A 19142-nucleotide genomic window follows, 5' to 3' on the forward strand; every position below is an offset into this window, starting at 1 on the left:
GGAGTAGGTGGAACGGAGGTTGTCTGATCTTTTTTCAAGAGACACAAAGCTGTAGAAAAACTCTGGAGTGACGTCTTAACAAAGTTCTAATTTCTTGTGATTTCACATTATTTAGAAAGAACTTAAAGGGACAGTATGTAGCTTATTTGGCTTTTTATTAGCAAAAATCACATATTGCTTTCATAAATACATATTTACCCACCAGAGGCTGTCATGTTTTTTTTCTTTTTTTTTTTTTAGCAGCGCCGTTGTTACAGCTGATCATACCGTATCTATGTCCGAGTATGTTGTGATCTTCCTTCATGGGACCGCACTGCGTAACTGGCACATCCTGTAAGTCCCCCTGTGTAACTTTTTGCTGTGAAATATGACTGAAGGCACGAGTGGAAGTTAATGCGATTATGTGACTCAGATTGTCTCTTGACAAGTGCTTTGGCCATTGTTGTGGTCAGTAGACAAGAGGTTTTAATTAACCTCTGAGCAGCGCTACATCTTCAGGGTAGATGGGAGACTACAGTGGTGCTCAGTAGGAGAGAAGTTCATAATGCTTGTTGGATGCAGCTCTTGGTGAATGAAGTTTGATGCTGAACTCAATGTGTTTCCTATAGACTGGTTAATAAATGGCTGTCATGCCGACGCTGGCTATGTAGCAACAGCAAAAACTCACAAGTAGTTTCTTTACAGCAGGGTCAACGGATACCTTCACCACCACTTAAAAGCACAGCAGTGGTGTAAGTTCTTCACCCACTCCGTCAGTGAGTCAGTGACAGGCATTCAGCGACGATGAGCCAGCTCCGAGAAAAGCTGCACCATAAAATCCAGCTCTCTCCAAAGAGCCATAATTCCCTTCTCTATTGCTTTCCAAAATTAAGCTTATGAGACTCCTCTGATCTGGTTACCCTATCAGCAGGATGACAACAAAGTCAGACACTTAATGTGACAAGATCACACTGCTCCTGCTGGCAAATTCTGAGGAGGGGGATGTCATCTTGTCAGAAGAAACATGTAGAATAAACACATCTTTGATCCCTTTGAACAAATGAATAAGTTGTTCATTTGAGAATATAGTCTCGAACCGGAGGTGGAGCCGCAGCGGTGGCTCTCATCAATCGGACAATGAGAGGATGGCTCAGAGAGATGGAGGCAGGAACATCTTAAAATTCTGACAGCGACAAGATGGCTGCGCAGAGGTCACGGCCAAAATCAGAAGAGTTCAAGTAAAGAGGGAGAACGCCTTCACTGATTGGGAGGAAGGGAAAGAAAGTGCATCAATAGAGCATAAGAAAAATAATTGCTGTGACTAATTTTGAACAGAGCTTCGTTAAAAAAATAGATCCCTGTGTCCACAGCGGACTGTTGAAACCTTGTATTAGTGTGAATGTTTTTACAATGTCCACTTGACAAAAATTTAGTTCATTAAAGTCTATATTTAAATGCAAAAAAGGCCCTGGCTGCACTTTGTAGTCGTTGAAATAACCCAGACGTTCCGAATACTAATTTAGCCAAGTTTTAAAATGCAGATATCCAGATGTCCTTTGCACTATACACATGGAAAAAGAAGCTTAATATCTTATTTTACACCTACAGTATATGAAAGTCATGACTGATGCTGTCTGTAAACCACACCACCTTTCCACAAACAATTTAAATTCTCCTTCCTCCCTTCTCTCCTTGCTGCTCTGCAACCTGTAATTTCAAATAATGTGTTTTTATCCCCCCACCTCTCAAGATTTTTTCGCTCTTGGATCAGGGGCTTGGCATCGCCGAATGCTGCTATTGTTTACAGTCTAATTTGAGAGGGTGGAACAGTGACCTGCATCCCAAAGCAGACATTACACCTTCCCCCGGTGTAGAGCACACATGCACAGGCGGAGCAGGCGGCGCACAATGTGTAACTGCCATAATCACTAAGCAGACGCCGCTGTTCTCTCCCTCATCAGCTTCTGTTGGTGCAGGTAACCCAGACAACCTGACAGTGTACACAAATTAGAGGCAGGCAGAAGAAGGGTATGATTAATGGTTCTCAATAAGGACAGGCCCTGGAGGAAAGAGGACTGTAGCAGCGGTGCTTATAAATCCCAGGGATTCTCCCAGGCAGGGAGGAGGTGGGAGGCAGAGTTCGATTTGGGAACCAGGGGAAGTGATTTGGGAAGGGGGGGGGTTGCTGTGTGATGCAAAGACATGAGGCGGGACTCATGTTGCTGATGTGTCTGTGCTGTTATACTAAATAATTATACAGAGAAAGCCTATAACATACAGACTACAGTATCTTAATAAATCCTGTTTTTGTGCCAGATGTGATGTTGTTCAGGCTGCCCCTTGAGACTGGAGCTTCTTAGAATAATCTCTCCTCTTGCAATGAGAGTGGGTGCAGCCCACATCTCTCCCAGAGAATTCCCACATCCCTCACTCACAGACTTTTCCTCTGAAAGGCCTTTTTCTCACCTCCAAAATTGGAAGTTTCAGTGGTCTAACCGGGGGGAACTTGACAGATCCTCGCTTGAGAATATCCTCAGATTCTCCTCCTGCGGCTGAGTTTGGTGGCTGTCCTGAATAAATGCAGACATCTGTCACTGCCGACGCCTGGCTCCGAGTCATTGGACGCCTTCAGACGCTATAAACTGATCGGATTGCGCAGAGTGGGAACCCCTGCTCGTGTGTTGTGGATCGTTCCTCCGTTCCTCCACATCCAGGAGAGGTGAGAGCAGCGCACAGCGCCAGACGGACCAGAGCGAGTTAGTGGGGGATACGCAGCGGAGCGCACGGCTGAGGACTTTGTACAGCGCAACTCCAACACAAATGGATATTTACGTGGCTTTGTTATCCTTTTTCTTTTTTACCAAACCAGGTAAGTACAAGTAGCGCAGCTCTCTGTAGTCGCAGTGAGGAATTTTCTCACGAGCAACAATATTCAGAACGTTTTTCTTTCTTTTCTCTTTTTTTTTTACGCTCCTCAGTTTGCACCTTGAGCGCAAGCATGTCAGAAATTTTGATAGTGTCTGAACCGCAGCTTATTGTTTTTAATCAGCTGCGGTTTGTAGAGTTAATATTTGAAAATAATAACAGCACGCAGTTAAGGTGGAAGAGAGGACACCTTTTCTTTACCTTTTAACGGGTGCGCACCGTGCACCCACGGTCCGTGGAGAACACAGGTGATGGTCTCGGCTACGGACTGTGCATCTCAGTGAGCAGCATCAGCAGCCCTTGTGTGTGAAATTAAAACTGCGTGACTTTTTTTCCCACAAGCAGTGAAATGCACATAAGCAGTGATGTCTGTTTGTGAAACGTATTAGGATTTTAGTTAAAACCCTGTCAGGTTTAATCCTCTCAGCAGGCTCTGAACACACCGCTTCCCATCCTCTAACCTCCCTCTCTCTCCATCAGCTTTGGCTTTCGGATCAGATCAAGACTACCAGATTGATATCATCAATGAACTTGACCTGGCAAATGCCACCTATGGAATTACCCAAGTGGCGGGTCTTCACAACAGCAGCAAAGCCTTCCTTTTCCGAGGTAATGCACGCACTCCGACAATTTCCTCCTCATTAGTCGCGCACTCAAGTTCGCAAACGTCTTTGTCTTCTGTTTCATGGCTGAACACACAGGCACAGACACACACGCAAACCACGCTTTTCCCCCTTTTTTTTTTTTTTTTTTTTTTGGTGTTTGTTTCATTAGTTCTTTGAGCAAAGCCATGCAGCGCCACACCTTTTGGTGTCACACTATTAGCGCGGATTCTGAGGCGGAACACTCCGGGGAGCCTCCTCTCATAATTACTCCACGTTTAATTTATCCCAGGCAGCAGATGCCTCGGCTATCGTGGACACACTTGATCGCCTTGTGTGTGAAGGATTTTTAAAACATTTTTTTTTACACACTCTATCCAGTGACATTCAGTGTTGTGTAATCCGAACAACTGGTGGTTAATCGATATCAGGTGTATCACATTGTGAGGACCCCGATGGGCTCACAGCGTGTGGCTCAGATGTTTTGAGCGCCTCAAAGATAAAGAAACAAACAAGATCCTGATTCCAAACACACGTCAAAGCCATAAACCCTAATGGGAATATAAACTACTGATGGCCTGTGTTAACCCTGCTGAGGGAGGGTGATGTGAGCTGTGAGGCCAGTGTCAGGGGATAAGTTTGCTTTTTTTTTTTTTGCTCAGCTGCTCCTCTGCACTTCACCAGGGACTTGTGGTGTTTGGTGCAGCATGTTCTTTTTCTCATGTTGTGCCTTCAGCTTAAAGCAGAGGATGCATCAGTAGATTTGAAGTAGAATGAAGAAAGTGTGGGATGACCAGCACCGAGAGAAACATATCTGTGACTGAGAGAGCGAGAGCGAGTAGTTGTTTCAAGTGTTTCTACTTTTTTGAACTGCAGCCAAGCAGGAACAAATGGCACAGAAACAAATGATTATTTATTAATTCAGGTATTTAGTATCATTTCCAACAGTTTGATAGGCAGGTATGAGTTTTCACATTAATAGTTCAATGTTGTTCCAACGCAATGAAAAAAAAAAGTGTTGGAGTGAAATGGAGAATCTGGAGAATTTTCACTTTTTGTTGTGAAAATTCAAAGATACTGGCACAAACACCAGCAGCTTGAATCCAAAATAAGCAGCAAGGGTATTGAGACTCATATCAGCAGAGTGCAAGTGCAGAGTTTGTGTGTGTGTGCGCGTGTGTGCAAATGCATGTGGTCTTATTTTGTAGAGTGCTTGGCTTGGTGTGCCACTGGCTCAGTATGAATGAAGGCAGGGCAACTTGGCCAACTCTGCTGAGGTGGAGCTGTCCAAGATTCAGGGCTCTGGAGGCTATACAGGATGCACAACCTCACTTTTTACTTGCCCCCCCCTCCCCTCATGGTTTCCAGGCTCCCATGGTTGAGGTGCAGCAGTAAGATAGTGTGAGTGTGGGAAAAGGAGGCTAGTCCAGTGGGGAAAACTGGACCTATGAGTTTTTGGAGTGGACGCTTGTGTTGTGACCTATTTAACACTTTGCCCCCCTCTTGCGCCGCTTTCATGGCCGCTGTAACCCAGATGGCACCAGAGAGCAGCTGCAGCCAAAGTTGCAGTATAACTTCCAGCGACTATACTATACTTTACTAAACTACTTTTCTCCTACTGTACCTGGTAAAGTGGACGGTGCAATAGCTCACAGCAACAAGCAGCCAGTGATTTACTGCCCGGTAGAAGCTTTGCTGGAGCCGCTGGAGCTGATTGGGTCAGTGATTATTCACCGTGATTTATGTACGCTGTATGCAATCATGTTGTGCACTGAGCTCAATATCATATTTCATCTGTTTGATTGCATAAATAGCGGAGGAACATATTGTAATGCTGGTGAAATGGCTGGGAGAAAAAAAGGGCAATGCGGTGCTCCAATTAGTGTCGATAGCACAGAGAGAGAAAGAGAGTGCTCTGCCAGTGTCTTTGGCTGGACACTGGGACCAGTCTCTCTGGTCTCCCAGTTAGACACTGATTTACAAACAACAGATGGCTTGCATCAGAAAATAGATTTAAGCCTCCCCTCATAAAGTTTTTTTTTGCAGAATAAGGCACCAGCTCACTTAATGAAAGCCCGTTTACTACAGTAAAGACATGCAGCCTCCGCTAAGAGGTCCTTGTTTTGATGGGTGATCTGACCTTGCGTTGAAAGAAAGGAAAATGCTAATAATCACCCACCGTGAAGTGATAGCAGGGAACAAAGCTCAGCTAATTGCTAATGAATTTGCATATTTGTTATGGCTCGTACTTTTTCTTTATCACTCCTTGCTCCTTCCCCCTTACATTGTGGGAACTTGTGTGATATATTGAATACAGTTAATTTGTCCAGATGAAGGGTGACCTAGTTTCTCATCCTACATTGGAACCCAGATTGTCAACCTCATTACTCAGACCCCTCGCACCCCCACCCACCTCCCTGTCCTAGTGTTGATTTAGATTTAAAATTCCTCTAATGGTGATTGTCAGTTGGTATTCTGGTATCCCCCTGTGGGTTGATGTTGGGTCTGTTGGCCTGTCAGTTCTGTGCCGACTGAAGCATCTCAACTTCAAACCGCTGCAGCTTCAATCGTGCAAAGCTCTCCTCATCAAACTGTTTAAAGGCTGCTCAGTTCTTGATATGACTCTTTATATAACACCTGAACAACTGTCAGATGGATTTCTATGAAATCTGCAGCAAACAGTGTTGTTTCCCAGAGAAAGGGCTCTCTGCTCCTTGGAGCTGCGACTGGGACCTCTGACTCTGGAACTGACGTGGGCTGTTTTCCAAATTGTAGCCCATTCAGTCTGACTAGGTCAGGTGGGGTCCTTGCTGTATTTGCTGTTTGCTTTCTGTTTGTGTGTCAAACTCTATAATACCTGAATAGATCCAATCTGGAGGTACAATTTTTTTTTTAAACACTGGGGGAAAAAAGTGTGTTATGACCTAAAACCAGACGTGTGAGCTGTTAATTGTAGAGGAGAGGACATGTATTACTACTCATTCCAGCTTTTCATATCTCAGTAATTGCATTGTGCTGCTGCAATGCTGCTGTTCATGTCCATGGATTTTGGATTGGGTCTAATTATTCTGTCTGGTCTGTTTGGACAGAATCTGACTGTTGCCATTTATTTTAAACAGAAACTAAGAGCATAACATTTAATTTGGTGTTAGATGTAGTTTATTTTCAAGGATCTGTTTTAGCATTCACTGGAGTAACTTGTACAGTATTATGATGAAGTTTTACAGGGCCACAAGTCTGACTATAGACAGGTTTTATTGTGAGCTATCAAGAGATGCTAAAATATTAAATCACTGTATTTGTACTAGTGAATGGCAGTTTTGATAACAAGTGACATCATTACAGGGCATCTGTATTAAAAATATTACCTATTAAAAATACTTATAAACTGATTGTCACAAGGCCAGAATCACTCAAGTAATAATACACTTCTCCATCACTAGTTTCATTTTTTTAAATTTTACTCTGAAATTCCTCTTCCCTTTGCACCATTACAAAACGTTCACTGATTTGATAAACCCTTTTCATTTTGTAGGATTCAACAAAAGAACTGTTGAAGAATTGTATTAATTGGTTATTTAAGTTATATACATGCTGTTAAATTGATAGACTTACAGAACATGTTGGAAACGTATCCAATTGTGAACACATCGTCAGTATAGATCCTTCTCTTCTCCATTGACTCTGGTGCTCAGAGTCATTAATGTTAAATAGTCACATGGCAACAACAAATGCAGTCTTGATCTTGATATCCCTCAGATCTATAAATGCACCCCTATCAGCCTTTTAGACCAATTATCCTTAACATATGACAAATCAGTGGACTAGTTTTTGGACTGAAATGGTCCTTAATTAACTTTTAATCGACCCCAGTGTCGATTCCAATCAGATTTCCTGTTTTTCCAATCTCATTTAAAGCAGAAATTCACACTGGAACAAGAGCTATACTGTAGTTGATGCACTTTGCACTTTGCTTTTCTGGGTCAATTCAAGGCATAATTTGTTGTTTTTACCTGTGGATCATGTTGCATGTACAGCATATATCCAGCTAATTTAATTGTAGAAAGATTTTCTTGAGCACTGGTGCTGAAGTTCTGTTTAACAGCCACTAATTACTTGAAATCTACGTCTTCATGCTCCCAAAAGCTGCTTTAGGAAATACAGGAAATCGTTCATTGTTGTAGAAGTTGCTGAGAGGGAAAGTGTTCATTTAAGCAGTGAAAATTAATGCTCAGAGGACTTGTTCTACACACAGATGTCTTTGTTTGTGCCATACCACTTGTATCAGTTATATAAAGCTGCCCACTGATTAACACAGGAAATCTTATTGTATGTATGATGTGCATGGAAACCAGAGTGCTGTGAAGAAGTTGCTGCTGCAGTTAATGTGAAATCTGCGACTTTTTCACATTTAATGTGTTTTTTAATTTAATTAAATGGTGATACTTAAGGTTAGAGGTGTTTCCCCTCATTGCTCAGCTCCAGCTCCATGTTAAATGGACAGATACAAGATGACTCTTTATCATACTCTAAATAAGCACGATGAGTAACAAGACGTTCAATCCAGTGAAGTTCATCAGGGTCCAATCGATGTTTCCATACTTAGCCTTTCTCTTAAATGATGATGCATCTCAATGTGGGTGGGATACCTGCACTGTGTTTGATTGTTAGAACTTTTCAGAGCTCGTGATGCTGCAGAGACCTATGTTATCACTGTAGATGATTAAACACTGTGTTCATTAGGGGTGTCACGATTCTCCAAATCCTCGATTCGATTTGATTTTCGATTTTAGGGTCACGATTCGATTCGATTCTCGATTTTTTTTCTTTTTCTTACAGCACAGACGCCTATGCTATTTTCAGACTAGTCTAGTCTACGATCATTGGTTTTATTCATCAAATTTTGTACAGTAAATCTTATTTCAAAAGATGGGCTACATATAAGTGATGCAATTTCCATAATGTATCACATTAGGCACTAATGGTCACATTTAAATAATTTCTTTACAATATAAAGGTAACATGCCCCCAAAAATCATGATCCAGGGGCCAAAATTGCCCCCTAGGTTTTGAAACAAATATATTTATATCTGTACATTATCATAATTTTATTTTCATTAATTTACCGTTGTGTCTCATTATTCTCCTGATGTCGGCTTAATGTAAACGAGATTGCGCTGATACGGAGAGTCATGTGACAGACAGCGGGGCAGAGCTGCAGCTGCTGTGCTGCCATGGACCTGATGATCAGGTCCTGATCAGACTGGTGGTGGCCACTGGCCCACAGTCAATCAGTCCCAGATCCTCCACCGTCACCAGATCCCTGAAAGCCCCCGCAAATAATACATCGACAAAAAGTGGCAAATTGCACCTTTTCGTCGGCTTATTATTTGCGGGTTTTTTTTTTTTTTTTTAATCTTATAACGTCTCTGCAACATGCGGCTCTCAGTGCTTGTCGGTGTTGTGTAGTTAGAGCTGTGTCTCCCTCCTGTTTCCCAGGTAGGAGGGGGACAATAGCCCACCAGGGCTGGGTGATAAAACGCTATAAATTGTGAAATAACTTTTCTTCGATAGAAATATGAGACGTGGTCGATAGTTTTCATTCATCCATGTTTTGGCAAATAGCCAATGATATTGAGAGTTGCGCCGTGCCAAACCAATCACGTGGCTGGAATAGAGCCAGTCAACATGTGCAGACCAAGGGGGCAGTTGTCGGTCTGAGGAGTGAAGCTCACTTCCGCGTTCAAAAAACTGCAATCCCCTCGGCTGTCGCTGGGGGCTGGCTCCAGAAGGGAGCAACTCCAATTGAGCCCCATGTTAAAATAGCCGATTTTACAGCTTAAAAAAACATATTTACAGCCTGGTACATTTCATTTTTTTGGTCTCAACCGATAGTTTCTACCCCCGCACACACTCTGAGGGGGGTGAATTTTTTTAAAACTCTACCGTTTTACTGTTATTAGGTTTAAAGTTCTGGCCAATTAGGGCGCAGAACCGTTGAGTGACAGGTCCGGCGACCGCTGCTACGAGGCCAGTGGGCGGGCTCTCGGCCGGCCAACGGCCGCACCGCTCCAAATATGGCAAGTAGAATCCAACATGGCGCGGCTCAAACCCCCGTAGTAGCGGCACAAAACAGACTCCCCCAAACCAATGGGTGACGTCACGGACGCTACGTCCATTCTTTTTACAGTCTATGGTGCAGACGTGCACAGCAGCTGACACCGCCGGTAAAAAAAAAGAGAGAGAGAGATAATGAGTGAGTGTTGTCTCGAAATAAAAAGTAAAGGAAAACTCGGACCAGTGACTGACAAGACGCTTGGTGCGCAATGGGGACAACGGGCAGTTGTAGCTTTGCGGGGGGGGGGGGGGGTCGTCGATCCTCTCTTTGACTTCGATGCTCGAGATCATGACGTCATTTCGATCGATTTCGATAAAAAATCGAAATCGTGACACCCCTAGTGTTCATGCTTTGTCCACGCTGCAACAAGTGCCTCACAAAATGTAAAACTTATTCCACGGACAAAAAATGAAGCTGAAAAAATGTCCAAATGTAGATGAAGAGCAGCTTATATGGAACAGAGCTATATGCAGCAGATGGTTGCTACCCTCTAAGTCTGCAAATCCTGCTTCACAAGCAAAGCCTATACCACTGATTTGTAAGACTGATTGCCTAAGTAAGAGAGTAATTTGCAAGTGACACCGAATTAAATAAAGTGACTGGTCTGTTATACAGGATTTATCGAACTACAACTGAATCTAACCTTTTTAGAAAGGGTGCTTTCTCTGGCAAATTGACACTTGTACTGGCACAATGCAAAAGAGTTAGACTTGACTCTGCTACCACAGACTGTCTCCAGATCATGTATTGTTGTTGATTATAATCAGTAATCAATTGTTCAAAACACCTCAGGTTTAATTCGTCTTTGCTGACCATGTCAGACTTGCTCTCTCGATTTTAGTCAAACATTTAAGACTGAATCTTTTGGAGCAGTTCACATTTTCCACTGCACCACACAAAGCTGAGTGGTAATCACAGCAGTCATCACAGAGGTCTCCTATCCAGCATCTTTTCTGGATCAGTTCACAAGCGGCTGCAGCCACATCTTGTGTAGGGCCGTTGTCGTACTGTATTGTTGTAGGGGAAAAATGTGTTTTGTTAAAGCTGGAATAGGTATTTTATGAAGAGCGACTCTGAAAATCACTCAATTTCAGCAGTTGCTCCCAATAGAAAAGAAAAACTGAATGTTTCTCAAACAAGAGGCCCACAGTTACAGCTAGCATTTTATTACCAGCAGAACACAGAAGGTAACCAGCTGCTGCCTTACCTCGCTTCCTGGTGAAACCTTGACCTGAACTACAATTACCAGCAACACGACAAAGCCCAAACTGGAGCAGCATCGACCGAACAAACCAATGAATTATTTTATATGTGAAAAGGAAAAACAGACCAATGTGTGTAGAAGAGAAAACTATATATTGCGTCATGATGAATGAAGGACTGAGCTCACCTTGGAGTAGTTTATAAAGAGATGATCTCAGGCGAAACTTTTTGATGAATTTACGAGGTAAGGATAAAACTTAACCCCATTAAAAAGACCAAAAGCAGCAATGTATAAGGACTTAAGTATATCTTCAGCAAACAGGGAGGGAAAAATGTATATTCATGGACTGTTTTTCACCTGCAGTTTCAAACATAGTTGGTGGTCTTTTCAGTATTCACAGCTGGAGGGTGGTGTGTGGGACAGGGACAAGTGAACTACAGTGGGCTTGTTGGTGGAAATGAGGAAATGTGTCACACAGTGGAATGGTGTGGTTCATTGTTGTCATCATAATAGTTTTTGGATAATAATGTAGGTCCGCACTTTGGTTGCATGCAGTAATTTATAGTGGGAGCTATTCATCATTGGGATTTGTTTGCAGTGCAGCAACAATAGAGCTTGATATGGAAATGATTTGGTTTTTAAAAAAAAAGTGCCAATCACACTGGAATGAAGAAATCAGAGAAGGAAACACTGACAATGAAACTGAGCACTCGGGGGATCAGAACATAGTCCCACAAAGCAGGTTGGGTTTTGAGTAAGAGGCAATTTTCCCTTTTTCTCAGGGAGCTAACAGGAGATTACTATCTCTCTCCCTGCACTCGCTCATAAAACCCAAAAGTGAATGCAACAGGTTTGTTTTTTTTCCTTCTCTTTCTCTGCAGTTGTCAAAAGGCAATATGAGAACGACACAGTAGGAACTCCCATCATGAATTTAAATGGATGGAGCAAATTCAGCTAAGTGAGAACATCAACTCACCAGCTTGAGGTTCTGTGTGTCAGCCAGCTCCATTTTCATATGTCCCACACTTTCCCTCCTCCCAATCCCAGCTTCTCTTTACCTGTGGCTCCTGCATGTGCAACAAACTCTGGGTTCCAGGTCTTCAACACGTGTAGAGGGACCCTCATTCCCTTATTTCAGCCCTGATGACCCTCATGAGTTTATATACTGTTGAAGATGGCTTTGACTAACTTGTTACCAGCAGAGGAACCTGAACTGTACAAATTTCACATCCTATTGGATCATTTACAGCTCCCCTCTGCCTGCCATATTGCCCTTTCCTATGCACATGATCCACAGCCTTTCCGTATGGCGTTAGCAGCCTTAGGACGACAGTATGGTCAACCACATCAGCTGGCCCTGAGAGAGATGCAGACCATCTCCCTAGAGTATCCCATGGAGATGCTGCGGGGTTTCAAACTTTTGCAGTCCGAGTGAGATCATTGTCATCATCTCTATGATCAAGAGAAGGTGATGCAGAATTGGCCTGTGCCTCACACGTTTAGACATTGTTGAGTAAACTTCCGGCTAGAACTGTGCTGATTCCTTTCCGGCCAGAGGAAGAATGGGTGATGAACGTAGAAGAAAGTTTTCTGAACGGGCGATGCGCAGTCGGCGAATGGTTTGACCGCAACTTAAGCAGTGGTTTATCCCGAAGTAGTGATCGCCGTTTCGACCCTCGACTGAGATAATCTTTACTGCATGTCAATCCCCAAGCCTCGTTCCCTGCTTTTCTGTCTCTCTTCATTGTCATTAAATGCCCCAAAAAATACAGAGAAAGAAAAGAAAGAGAGAAAATTCCCTGAACAATAAATCTGTCTCCACTACACGTGTTCATGTGATGGCCTGTAATTGCAGGATTTGGGTGGAGGGGGGGATGATTCCCTCAAGTTTTGAAGTCTGAATTGAGGCCGAGCAGGACGATTACTGCTGATTACAGTGATTACTGTCCCTCAATACACTGAATAGAAGGGCTCCTAATTATGTGTAATGGTGTAAGTTTTTTGTCTGTGTTGTCTTGCATCCATCAGGGAGTGTGCACTTAAATCTCTGATCTGATACCTCACCAGATGCTGCGTGTGTGTGGTGTGTGTAGGGAAACAGCTCACCGTGCCTTGCTCTCTTGTGTTACAGAGGTGTTTCATCAGTTTTAATCTTTTAAATCGACACTAATTGGTTTGTAGACTCTACACATAAAAACACAAGCAACAGGTTACTGATTAATAAAGGGAAAAATAGTTTCTGCCTCCACTTGGCCGCCTGTGTAATTGTCAATGGATTTCCCTTGACATATACCCTCCCCCTTTGCCCCCCTTTGTTATATAACTGCAGTGAGGCAGGACACTGTGCTACAGAGTCCAGAGTTGCATGTCTTACCCCTCTGTCTCACCATGTCTGCCGTCTCTTACAGCAACTCCTCCAACCTGAACAACCATATATGTTTTTGTTCAGCCCTCTGATACGACCCAGAGGACTGTCTCCTAAAATAGTGCAGGTGCACCAAGACCCAGGTTGTCATGGTTGCAATAATAAACATGTGGACCATTCTGAGAGTAGTGTCCTATACTTTTGTCAGCATGATTAAAATAACTGCTCCCTAAGATAAGATAGGATAAGAAGATAAGATAAGAATGACTTCATTAATATCCTAGTAGACTTTGTTGTTTATATTACGTCACTGCCCTTTTTCCTTTACTCCTGTCACAAATATTAAAGCTAATTGTTCTTTACAGCAAAACATAACTATGGGTCATAATAAGCTGCTGCACAAATGGCCTGTAGGCTTGTTTTTTTTATACAGGAGGGAAATCTAATGTAAAAGGAAAAAAAAAATTGCAAGGACATGTTTTGGCTTAGTCATAATCTTTGCAGAAATGAGCTACATGCACATTGTAGTTCTGAATCGTTTTTCCAAATTAAAGGTTGACGATAAAATTGTTATTGAAATAGTTTTTTGATAAGATTTTTCTGTGGTTTGTTGTTTCCGTCATGTTTAAAATGGTGATTTCAATGTACGAATGAATGAAGGAATTGAAGGAAAAATCTCTCCCCTACTGTATCTATGGCCTGTGGCCTGTCTGTGTCACCTGCATTACAGGGAAATTGAACTCTTTATTGACAGTGCTGTATGACCTTCTGTGTTTCTGACTCTAAAAAGCTTGTGCAGCACTCTGTTAACAATGTTGCTCTATAAAAGGGTTAACGTTAAATGTTATTCTTCTAACACAGTCGCTTTTACAGATGCTGGTGGAGTGATGTGCGTTTCAGCTCTTAATGTTTCGTCTGCATCTTCTGTGCTACCGTATGACTCAAAGTTCCATTTCGCCGCCACAGATTAAGTGGTGTTTTAACCTCCATCAAATCTTCCACTGACAGGTCTCCTTGTCAACCCACGGCCACTATATATAAATCAATATGAAAACTCAATTGCCCATTTTGGTACCAACAGGGATTTAATCCATTGACTCTGCACTGGTGAAGGAGTTCATATTTGAATAGATGGCTAGTTATATCTGTCTCTTTGCAGATGGTTTCTTGACACTTAATCAAAAGACAAATGCCTTGAACCAAACAGTTTGGCCTCTATGTTTTTTTTAGTATTGCATATTTACCCTTGGGCTAACCGAAGACAGTAGAAGGTTAAAAAGGCAGCCCGATAAATCCATGTACCACCACAGGTTTCCTTTCTTCTCAGCATATCAGCGCTGCACATGTTACTCCTAATTTAGGAAGTCAAAATATGCCAATCTTTGATGTGCTCTAGTGAAATGTTATCATGTTTGTGTCAGGCGATTGGGCAGGCGTAAGGTTTGGCTCCAGTCGAACAGATCTGTCTGTTCTCTCACGGTGAAGATGAGACTAAGCTGCATGTAACAGAATGGAAAAAGGGGAAAAAAAGGCAAATTAGAGAGCTGGATTTAGCTCACAATTGCAGATGACACAGAGAAATTAGTGCCTGGTCTAAAAGAGGAGAGACTGGTGATGACACATTTTAGAAATATTGATGAATCCAAATGAAGCAACAACACAATATGACCTTTAGTTATTCTATTTCTTTTTGTAGCTGGCTGTTTCTGCACCATTCCTGCAGGTTTGGATTGAACTGGAGTGAGGTCTCATTCTCTCCTGCATCCATGTTGTTGCTATTTATACCTCTCCCCCCCCGACTGCAGAGCGGAGCCGTGTTGCATATGGCACAGATATTACAGAGAAAGCCCCATGCAGCCAGGCCCGAGAGGCTGTGGGCACTTCACAGGAGCAGCTAAGCCAGGCTACAACTCTAAAGTCTACAGCGCACAATCCCAGCCGCTGAATCCAATGGAGGCTATCAAACCTTTCATCTTTTATGTATGAGCTTCCTGGCCGTCCTACTGCTGGAGGAGGCGAGACACTGGTCCCACCTCAAAGGAACCTCGGTGGAATTATTCCATCTGAATTATTCATTGTACATGAGGGTGATATCTTTTAAAGGGACAGACGTGTCTCTGTTGCCCCCCTGCTGTCAAATTAAAGGCGGCGCACGGGAACAAGGGCCAGACACAAGTGTCTTCGGTCGGCTGTGGGAAACATGATCTCATCTGGCACACCCGGACTAAAAATCTATATAATTGGTCAGGAGTATCACAGTCTCCAGGGTCCAGGATCAATAGTGAGGGTTTACTGTAAAGGATCAATCTCTGGCATTGAAGCCAAGAGATGAAGCTGCATTGTGCAGTTTTGGCCTCAAACTGTAGTCATTTCCCCCTCCCTGACCATTTCCTGTTGGATAGATTTCATATTTAAACTTATTTGGATGGGGTACGTTAGTAGAAAATATAGGCAGCCCTGTTTAAAACAGATGTTGGATTTTGCTTTTAGCTCACTTGTTTCAATGTCTCAAATGTCTTAACCAGTAGGAGTTGGAAACTTACAATTCCTAACCACGCACACGGGGGCTGTCTACACTCCCACGGTGCTGTTTTATTAGCTGCACTTCCGCTTAAAATTTTACATTTTCAGAATTTAAATGATTATTTTGAGCCAGGCTGCTGACGTGGCTCCAGAGATTGTTCTAATCACTGTAACACGTGGTGGTAGAAACTGCAAGTCTGACTCACCCAGCTTATCCTAGTGTGAAACACATAGAAATACATTTACACATGCACAGTAAATAGTTATAGCTTTAATAAAAACACCACATATTGCAGCTCCCCACAGAGTTCAGTGCACAGAAGGAGGCTCGATTGCTGGCTCCTTTAAGGATGCATTTATTCTTTTTTTCCTTTTTTTTTATTACGCGTTCGACAGCAGCAAACTGTGCTGTTTTGTTTATATTTTGCAGCACCATCATATTTTTCTCTTATGAACAAGGCAGGTTGTCTGGAAAGCAGTTGCAGCTCACGCTAAGGCCTGGCTCATCATCACACACAGAGAAATGACATCTGCAATCCAATGCGCTTAAATATCTCGGCTGCATGACCGGAGACCTACATGGTAACCTCAGCACGGAGCAATTAAACCCTGTCTATTTATTGTTGCCTCAAACTGTTCTTGGAAGGTGCATGAACGAGCCTTCAGCACCTTCCTATCTCCATGAGAACCCCAATGTAATTAGCCTGCTTTTCTACTGCCTGCAAGGATTGTCTTAGTTTTGATGGTATCACTGTCGCACTGTAATTGCATTCAATTTCACTCAGTTGGCTTTATAACCTAGCATTGATTAGAATTGGAAGTTGTGCTGTTATTTTGGTACCAGATGGACATGATGTGGGAGATGCTGTCTGGATGAGTAGCCAACCTACCTTATTACCAACAATGCAGAAGAATTTCAAATATTTTTCACTATTAGCATCCTGCTAGCCAATTGAGTTTGCTGCCACACTGTTCCACTGAATAACTTTACTAGAGCTGCACAATAAATTGCAATATGGCGAAGTGCAATATTGATGTTACATGAGCTGCTTTATTTTTTTGGTCACAACATTATTGTGCATTGTCAGTACCATAGTGTTGGTACAGATGCGCTGGCGGACAAGTCATATTATTAAGACATAAAGGTGCATGTTTGTTTAGTACAAGAATATCACATCATTTTTTTCGACTGAAAATAAACAGCAACTTTTTTTTACTGAAATCACAATCACTGCATTAGTCCATATAATCGCCTCTTACCGTAAACCCTCTGTAGCTTTTGAAATGCACATCATGTACCATACAGTATAGTATGTCATAAGTAGGTTTTATTTATTAATAGGAAAAAAAGAGAGAGGAAATAAATAAATAAATCAGTGTTTGCAATATTTATGTCTGCTCACACTTTTATGTGGTAATTGGCAGGTAAGTTGTTCCAGTATCCCTGGAGAACCGGCCATAGCTCTTATGTACAGTATAGATTTAGTCTAAGTGTTTCCAGGCTGCTCATGTGATCCAACTCCATGATGTTGATATTCTCTATGGAAGCCAGACCATCTGTTGCAGGACTACTTGCTCCTTGTGGTGCTACTGTATACATACAAATACATACAGACGCATAGACTGTACATTGTATATTACATAGTGTAAAAATTGGTTGTTCTAAACAAAACCTTTCATTTTCATCCCCACACTTCTGAAAACCTTTATATTTTTTTGTTTTCTTCGTGTTCTCCAGCTGCCTTTTTCTAATAAATAAATAATATCTTACCAGGAAAGTAAACAGTGTCTGTGAGATAATAGGAGATCTCCATCCAGCAGTCGTCAGCTTTTTTCTTTTTTCTTTTTTGCAACTGTCAGACCCTAGAGATCCACTTTGGTTGAGCTAACAATACTTCAGACAAATAAATATGGTTTAGCATAACCACAAATCATTATTCTGGATAAAGTATTATTACCAAAGGGGAAAAGGGAAAGTGTGTCACGAGTTTAGCTGCATTGGGTTCATCTCCCAATGTGCTCACGGTCCATCATGGATTAACCGTGAACACCTACAAGCTGGTTACCAGGACAACACTGACACCATTACTGCTGCACGTCGGTGGTAATTCAGCATACCCCGAGATGCAGCCATGAAAGCTTCAAGGCAAAAGGTGTCACTGACAACCTTTTAAACTGAAGCTGAAGCCTGTAACATGCCGGGGAAAACACTGAGCATATCGCTTTTGCCATGTCAACACCTTGCCAGACTAATCTGGCTGATTTTCATGTTGAAAGTGCAAATGAAACTTCACATGCCTTTGGGGGGGGCGAGAAAGTTTCACCACTGCTGGATCTTAGGAAACTGTTCCAAACAGGTGGGAGGTGCTTGCTGCTTAGGCTTCTCCCTGTTTTCAATATAGTGAACTTGACAGGTGTGAGTTTGTATAGGACATTAGCTGGCGTTTCAGGCTGTCAGACTAATGCAGCGTATTTTGTGCACCTTAGAGCCCATGATATTTACTGTGTCAGTCTTGGCTTAGAGGTTGTGTATGCCGTTTAAAATGGATGGGATGCTATTAAAGTAAACTTGGTAGACTACTGCCCTGAAGATAAAAAAAAAGAATAAAAATCACAGTGGACCCAGTTGTCTTGGTTTTATGTCAACTGGAGAACTAAAAAAAAACCCAGAATTTGTAAGATTTTACATTGCACTGGTGAAAAGCCTCACCCTCTAGGGAGCATGCATGAGCCCAGTTAATGTCATTAGAGCATGACTGATCACTAGTATTTAAATGACTGAGAGCAACATATCATCCAGTTTTATTTTTCTTTCTTTTGTTCATTGTTCTTTTGCCCAGTGTCAGCAGGGATTGGCTCCAGTTCAAATGTTTTGGCAATCTACTAAAGAGATTTTGATAATTTGTGTGTAGAAATGTAAATTTTGACCTAATGGAAAGGTCAGTGGGCCAGAGTCATCCTCTGGAGACACTGAGCATTCTGATAAATTTTTCATGGCAAGCTGACCACTAGTTATCAGGTCCAAAGGGTTGGGTGCACAAAAGCTCTTGGCAGCATTCTTCAGCTTCAGCTCTTCTTCAGCTTCCCCGCTGCTTTAGAGGCAAAAGTGGAAATTCTTTTGGAAAATATCAGAATTTCTTGTTAATATTGTCAAACCCATAAAAATACCTCAAATGAACATTCATTCTAAGAAGGAGCAGTAGGAAACCGAAGAATGCTTAATTATCAAGCAGAGCCTGCAGTTTGTTGGAGCTACTGCTTTATGTAGCTAATCCCAGCTGACACAGGGCGAGGGCGGGGTACACCCTGGACTGGTCACCAGTCTATCACAACAAACAGCACACTCACACCTACCTAGAGTCACCAGGCTAGTGTGCATGTCTTTGGACTGTTGGAGGCAGCCAGAGTACCTGGACAGAACCCACA

The 19142-nt window shown here is 42.4% G+C and overlaps 1 protein-coding gene across 1 annotated transcript in view; it reads left to right on the forward strand.

Moving 5' to 3' along the window:
• The first annotated feature begins 2625 nt into the window (after positions 1-2625).
• The window catches only part of LOC146990254 (protein kinase C-binding protein NELL1-like), a 293390-nt gene continuing 276873 nt past the window's right edge, over positions 2626-19142 (forward strand). The window contains exons 1-2 of the mRNA XM_085771287.1: positions 2626-2848; positions 3385-3513. Of these exons, the coding sequence (XP_085627413.1) occupies positions 2800-2848; positions 3385-3513 (178 nt within the window). The 5' untranslated portion in view covers positions 2626-2799. The remainder of the gene's footprint in view (positions 2849-3384; positions 3514-19142) is intronic.

Source organism: Trachurus japonicus, chromosome 3, assembly GCF_045865225.1.
Source record: "Trachurus japonicus isolate A0001 chromosome 3, Traja_1.0".
NCBI lineage: Eukaryota > Metazoa > Chordata > Actinopteri > Carangiformes > Carangidae > Trachurus > Trachurus japonicus.